The sequence below is a fragment of the Trichechus manatus genome, unplaced genomic scaffold, assembly GCF_000243295.1.
Source record: "Trichechus manatus latirostris isolate Lorelei unplaced genomic scaffold, TriManLat1.0 scaffold00005, whole genome shotgun sequence".
Lineage (NCBI taxonomy): Eukaryota > Metazoa > Chordata > Mammalia > Sirenia > Trichechidae > Trichechus > Trichechus manatus.
Genome location: NW_004443941.1, coordinates 13,261,791 through 13,268,404, shown reverse-complemented (window position 1 = coordinate 13,268,404; position 6,614 = coordinate 13,261,791). Strand labels below are relative to the sequence as shown.

The 6,614-nt window shown below is 43.4% G+C and overlaps 1 protein-coding gene across 1 annotated transcript in view; it reads right to left on the bottom strand.

The window, feature by feature from the left end:
• Positions 1-6,614, bottom strand: part of LHCGR (luteinizing hormone/choriogonadotropin receptor) — a gene marked incomplete at its 5' end in the record, with an annotated part of 74,207 nt that overhangs the window by 41,519 nt on the left and 26,074 nt on the right. Inside the window, 3 exon segments of the mRNA XM_004369593.2 lie at positions 27-101; positions 4,056-4,130; positions 6,063-6,134. Of these exon segments, the coding sequence (XP_004369650.2) occupies positions 27-101; positions 4,056-4,130; positions 6,063-6,134 (222 nt within the window).

Sequence of the window (6,614 nt, the reverse complement as noted above, 5' to 3'; positions counted from 1 at the left end):
GTTGCTTAAAAAGGAAAATTGCTCACAGGTATTTTAACCGGGGGAGATCTGTAAATGCTCCAGGCTCGATGAACACCAGGTTTTTGGTGTTCTGGATCAGTCTGTAAAGACAGAGGGAAAAACAGGCAGCAGTTTAATAGTGTATATTGTTTGGGATGCACAAGACCATGTCGCTACAGGATGCTGGCTGAAAATGGCATCACCACAATCAAGCCATTTTCATGCTTGAGAGGTGCTCTTGAGACCTAGGGATTGGGAACGGATGGCAAGACCCAGTAGGCTAGTTCCAGGAAACTTTGCTGTCAGCCTCCTGCCAGGCGGCGTGAGCACCATACCTGGAGACAGCACCAGCTGTGCTCCAAGACACCCAGGGCTCCCAGCTAAGCAGGTCAGGCCCCACAGAGGAGCCTGCACTCCGGGAGTGATAGGAGATTCTGCTCCCAGGAGAGATGAGCAAATCAGCTAATCTCCCTCGTAGGCAAACTGGCTGTCTTGGTAGTGGGCTGGCAGCCACATGGCCCCGTTGTCTAGATGAGCACCCAGTCTGTGAGAAAACCCAGGGCAGAGTCCAGGGGCTAGTGGTTTTTAATTATTTTTAACATTTTTATGCCCATTCTGTGGAGTCCCTGGGTTGTGCAAACGCACTGGGCTGCTAACTGAAAGGTTGTAGGTTTGAGTCTACCCATAGGCACCTCTGAAGAACGGCCTGGCAATCTACATCTGAAAAAGCACCCATTGAAAACCCTGTGGAGCACAGTTCTACTCTGAGACGCACGGGGTCTCCAGGAGTTGGAATTGACTCAATGGCAGCTGCTGGTGTGCCCATTCTATAGCTAATTTGTTGTGTGTTGATGCACAGCCACCTAATGTCCTTGAGCTAGGGTTTCCTTCTATAGAATTGTTATGATAATATATACTCTTCCCTCCTTACGGGTTGGTAGTTAGTGAATGCCTAAAAGAGAGAACACACGAGAGGGGGCTTTGCAAAGTATAAACGTGCAGCCGTAACACCATGACTGGTGCTGTTGTACACACCCTCCCCCTATGAATGTGACTCTTTGAGAAGTAGCCACAGTTTTGGAGTCTTGTCTACTTTGGGTTCAATAAAATGTCATTGAGTGCTAGTAATGACTTTGGCTTTCTTAACCCACGCACCATCCAATTGAGGAAATAAAAAAATTGCTCTTGTTCTATAAAGAAAACAGTGTATTGGTTAGGAGCAGGACTCTGGAGTTAGTTTGGTTTTACTAATGACCAATTGTATGACCTTGGATACTTGACTTAAATCTCTCTGTGCCTCAGTTGTGAGGAGGAAATGAGTTGTGTCTGATTCACACTAAGGCCTCAACCAACGTTAACTATCGTATGATAGTTGCTAGTTGATGAAGCCAGGAGGTTGAATGATTTGTCTCCAGTAACACAGCTGAGAAGTAGCGGAGTGTGGATATAAACTCAGTTTTTCTGACTTCAGGTACTATGGGTGCCTGATTCATCTTTTGTTTAAGTCCTTTTGATTCTTCAGATGTGAGTGACATTTTGTTGTCATAATTTTTACAACAATGAGTCAGGCAATCATGGACCATACAGGGCATTGTGCAGGTGGGATGGAAGGGAACTTTATCTGTTAAGGATCTTTGGGGTCTGACCTTAGAACACCCATTCATACGTTAATTTATTCAACAAAATTTATCAAGCACCTAGAACTTGGCTGCTAACCAAGAGGTCGGCAGTTCGAATCCCCCAGCCGCTCCTTGGAAATCCTATGGGGCAGTTCTACTCTGTCCTATAAGGTCGCTATGAGTCAAAATGGACTCGATGGCAACGTGTTTGGTTTTTGATTTTGGTATTGTGTTCTAGGTGCTTGGGATACAGCTGTGAACAAAACAGAGAGAGCTTGCATGGAGCCTGCATCCTAGTCTCAGATTTCTAGCATCCTACTCTTATGTTGTTGCTGTTGTTAGGTGCCATCGAGTTGGTTCCGACTCATAGTGACCCTGTGTACAACAGAATGAAACACTGCCTGGTCCCACCCCATCCTCACAATCCTTGCTGTTTTTGAGCCCATTTTTGTAGCCACTGTGTCAATCCATCTCGTCCAGGGTCTTCCTCTTTTTAGCTGATCCTCTACTTTACCAAGCATGATGTCCTTCTCCAGAGACTGGTCCCTCCTGATAACATGTCCAAAGTCTGTGAGACAAAGTCTTGCCATCCTCGCTTCTAAGGAGCATTCTGACTGTATTTCTTCCAAGACAGATTTGTTCGTTCTTCGGGCAGTCCATGGTATATTCAATATTCTTCACCAACACCATAATTCAGAGGCATCAGTTCTTCTTCAGTCTTCCTTATTCATGGTTCTTGGGAAAATCCATAAACGTTCCCTTAGAGCACTTAACTCAATTTTTATTTCTGTTGATAAATGTTTCTTTGCATCATGGGAAGCTCTATTTATCTTTAGCTGCCCTGGTGATTCTCAATAGAAGATGTGCTTCAGTATCACCTGAGGAGTCTGTTAAAACTGCAGATTTCCAGGTCTGGGGTAGGACGGTCATCTATAATTGTAATGAGCCCCACACGTGACTCTGTTTCACAGCTAAGTCGAGACTACACCATTTGCACTTGACTATCCATTGCTGTGGATTGCTCTGTAATTGCCTGGGGGGTTAGTCTCACCTCCGGGGATACACCGTCATCTCCCGAGGGAAACTGGATTTTACCTCCTCTGTATTCCGGCAGCACTTGGCTCAGGTTTGGGCACTTGGGCACTCACATACTTACCAATTTTTTATTCTTTTTATATAATCACTAATTGGATCATTAATAGGAAAGCCGTGTGGGATAGTGGAAAATGCTCAAGCTTTGAAGAAAGACGGGCTGGGTTTGAGTCCCAGCCCTGCCATTGTGAAAGGTGTCACTTTGGTCAGGGTCCTGAACCTCTCTGGGCCTCTTTTCCTTCTACTGCACAGACGGGATAACTGCCCCACTGTGCAGGGTGGCTCTGAGAATTGAATGACATCACTTAGAGGAGCATCCAAGTGCGTGTGCTCAAAGAATATGTGTTGCTAATACCATTCTCTTAACTTTCAAAACCCTTAAGCAGGCCAAGCTTGAGTGCTTATCTAGAAGCCCTGGTTCAGGAATAATGTGACCCGATTTCTAGTCCTAGCCCTGCACGAACGTGTTGTGTGACATGGGGCAAGCCACTTAACCTTTGGGCCACAGGTTCATCATCTGAAAACCGAACTGATGCAGCCTTCTCCCATCCTTTTTGTGAACTGGGGGAAAATGATAATTCAGAAAGGATTATTCTTATTTTTTTTATTGTGCTTTAGGTGAAAGTTTACAGCTCAAGTTAGTTTCTCATACAAAACTTTATACACATATTGTCATGTGACATTGGTTGCAATCCCTACAATGTGACAGCACACTCCCCCTTTCCACCCCGGGTGTCTTGTGTCCATTCAACCAGTTCCTGTCCCTTCCTGCCTTCTCATCCTGACTCTGGACAGGAGCCGCCCATTTGGTCTCCTGTATCTGATTGAACTAGAAAGGATTATTTTAAAGAGGTATTTCTAAAACATCACAAGAGCAAAACAACAATAAGCACAATGTTGACATGCCCAACACAGGACTCTTACATGGTAGGTATTCAGGAAGCATTTACTGAATGAGTGAATATGCCAAAACCACTCCCAATGAACCAATTCATGATGGCTATGCTCCTCTCCAAATTTTTTTTCACTACCCCAAGTACTCTAAGCCTTCCCTTCCGTAAGGTAAGAGCAATTTGGCAGCACTCCACAATGCCAATTTTAATTTCCAGCTTTATGTCGTGATGTTTGGGAGTTTATACAGCTCCCAGGGAGAAGCAGTTGTCACCATGGCAACCTTCCGGCCACTGCAGTGAGAGAAATTAGTGCCTGCCCAGACCTAGTAATTGTCATTGTCTTTTCCTCTTGGATTCCTAGCGATGGATGCTTGAATGCAAATACCGAGTGGGCTTCAGCCAGTGAGGGTAATAGTGTACAGCAATAAACCATCATTTAGCTGATGCTTACATTTCAGACAAATTGAGAAGGTTGTCAAAGGCATTCGCTTCTATCATTTCCAGGGAATCGCTCTGAGAGATTTCACTAGGGGAGAGAGAAAAGAAAAAGAAATGTGAAAGACATGATGGTGGCTGCATGGTAATGAGCTCTGTGTGTGACCCACAGCGGGGGCTCCAGGGTACCCCTCAGAAGAGGAACAGGGACGCCAGGAGTCGTCCTTACATCATAAAGGGGCATCTCCTTTAGGGGCACTGAGGGACATCTATAACCCAGGTGCAGCTGAAATGCAAGTTTCATTAACCGCTGTTTATGTGACAGATTTGTTTCTTATTTATCTATACTCACAGAGTCACAGATTGTTAGAAGTGGATCGGCCCTTTGAGGAAATCTAGTCAGATTCCCTTGTTTTACAGTTTTGGAAACTGAGGCCCTGGGAGGAGAGGCAAATAGTGTGTGTTTGGAGGTTCAGGACTAGGATCAGGATTTCTGGGATCCTAATTCCATCACTGTGGTGAGGTTTTAATTTGGGTTAGATTTATTGGTTCATAAACCTTAACCCTTGGTTTCCCCAAATCCTGTTCTGAGGCCCCTTCATGAGTTGTAATTTTCTCATTCTGTGAGCAAATTGAGGACAGGAGTATGCCCCATTCACTTCTGAATCACTGCTGGCTTCATATGGCCTGGCACGTAGTTTGAGAATGAATGAATGAATGAACGAATGGGCTAATGCGTGGATTTTTAAAAAAGACATAATCATAAAGAAGCCAGCTTTGCCATACACTGCCCCCTAAGCATGTATGTAATATCAGTGTTGTCATAAAATCCCAACATAAGCTACCATTTGCTGCCAGCTGAGGAAAATCATCTCAAATTCACAAACCGTACAGTTGGCGCGTTTCTAAGGTCAAGGTTCAGTGACGGCTTCTGACCTGATGAGAGCTTTAGCCCACAGAAGGGCAGAACCTAAGGCAGTTAGTGTCTTTTATGAACAACAGAGTCATGGATTATTCCTAGGCTGATTCCTTTTCTTTCTACCTGATGGTTTGCTTATTTAACTGTGGCTACTTTTCTCACTAGGAGGTCTTAATGCATTAAGAGTTGTCAAAACTCAACATTTAAACTTGAGAGCAGAAGAGGAAGGGTTAGGCTCAAGCAAATGGACTTTCCTGTAACCTGCAATGAATTTCCTAATATGCAATAATTCCTCAGGAATTATTTTCCTTATCTTCATAGCTTGCCAGTGCCTTAAAGAGCAATCAGAAGTTCCCCAAGGAGCTAGGATTTACTGTGTAGCATCAGATGCAAATCAGCTTCCGAAGCCTAGGGAATTGGTAAGATCAGAGGTGCCCTTTGGGAACTAAATGGCCTTTGAGGTCCTTTGGCTCAGGCTAACTTTAAGGAGGATGCTGGAATATTGGGACTCCTTAGAAAGTTCTCTCTCTAAATATGGGGTCTTGGACCTTAGAAGGTGCGACCCAGGGATAAAGCACTGAAGTTACAACTGCACAAACATGAGACCGCACTCCATTATCACTTTTGATAAGTGCCTTTCATCAATGCAGGTTTAAATAGTGTGTTTTTGTTATACACTTAATATATTTTAGATACAAGATTGATTATCTTCTGATGCACAATAAACTTCCAACACATTTTCTTCTATGTGGGTGTTATCTAAACATGTGACACGGGGGACTAGCTGCTCTAGCAGAAGCAGAATTTTTATGGTTGGAATCTATCTTCCCTTCCACTTGAGTTGTTTATCATCCCTTATCAAAATGCATCCAGTTCTCTGAAGCAAGGTTAATTACAGATTTTAATGACTCTTGCAAATCACACCTTTTCTTCAAAGGTTCCTGGATGTTATTTGTATTTGATACAGAGAAAAATACTAGGGTTTCTAAAAGACAATGTTTCTCCAAGAAAAATTATCCCCTTTCAGCTATGTTTTCTCTTAGAAAAAGAAAAAAAATATCATTCCCATTATGCATGTCTTTGGATATGCAGTATCTTACTTACATTTTTACGACCTCATTAAGTCCTCTGAAAGCTTGAGATGGGATTACTCTGATAGGGAGATAGGTGAGTGATCTAGAAAAGAAAAAAGGAAAGCCAAGAGTTTAAGAAATGCCTTTTAAGTTCATGAATAAAGTAAGTGTGTGTGTGTGTGTGTGTGCATCTGTGTGCAAGTGTGTGCAGGTGTGTGTGACCCCTGAATTCCCAACAACTAGATTCAGGTTCAGAATTCTAAGTTATATCAGTAAAGACATGTATCATGACTCATTCTTGGTCTTTATCAAGAATGTGTAATTTAATGGTTAAGAGTATTGGCTTTGAGATCAGACACACCTGGGTTCAAATTCCAGCCCTCCTACAACCTGGCTAGGAGACCCTGAGCATGTTATTAAGCACGTTATTATGCTGTTAAGCCCTCTATGCTTCAGTTTTCCATCACCTGTCTGACAGTTTGTCATACTGTGATGGCTTGCATGTTGCTATGACGCTGGAAGCTATGCCACCAGTATTTCAAATACCAGCAGGGTCACATGGTGGACAGGTTTCAACAGAGCT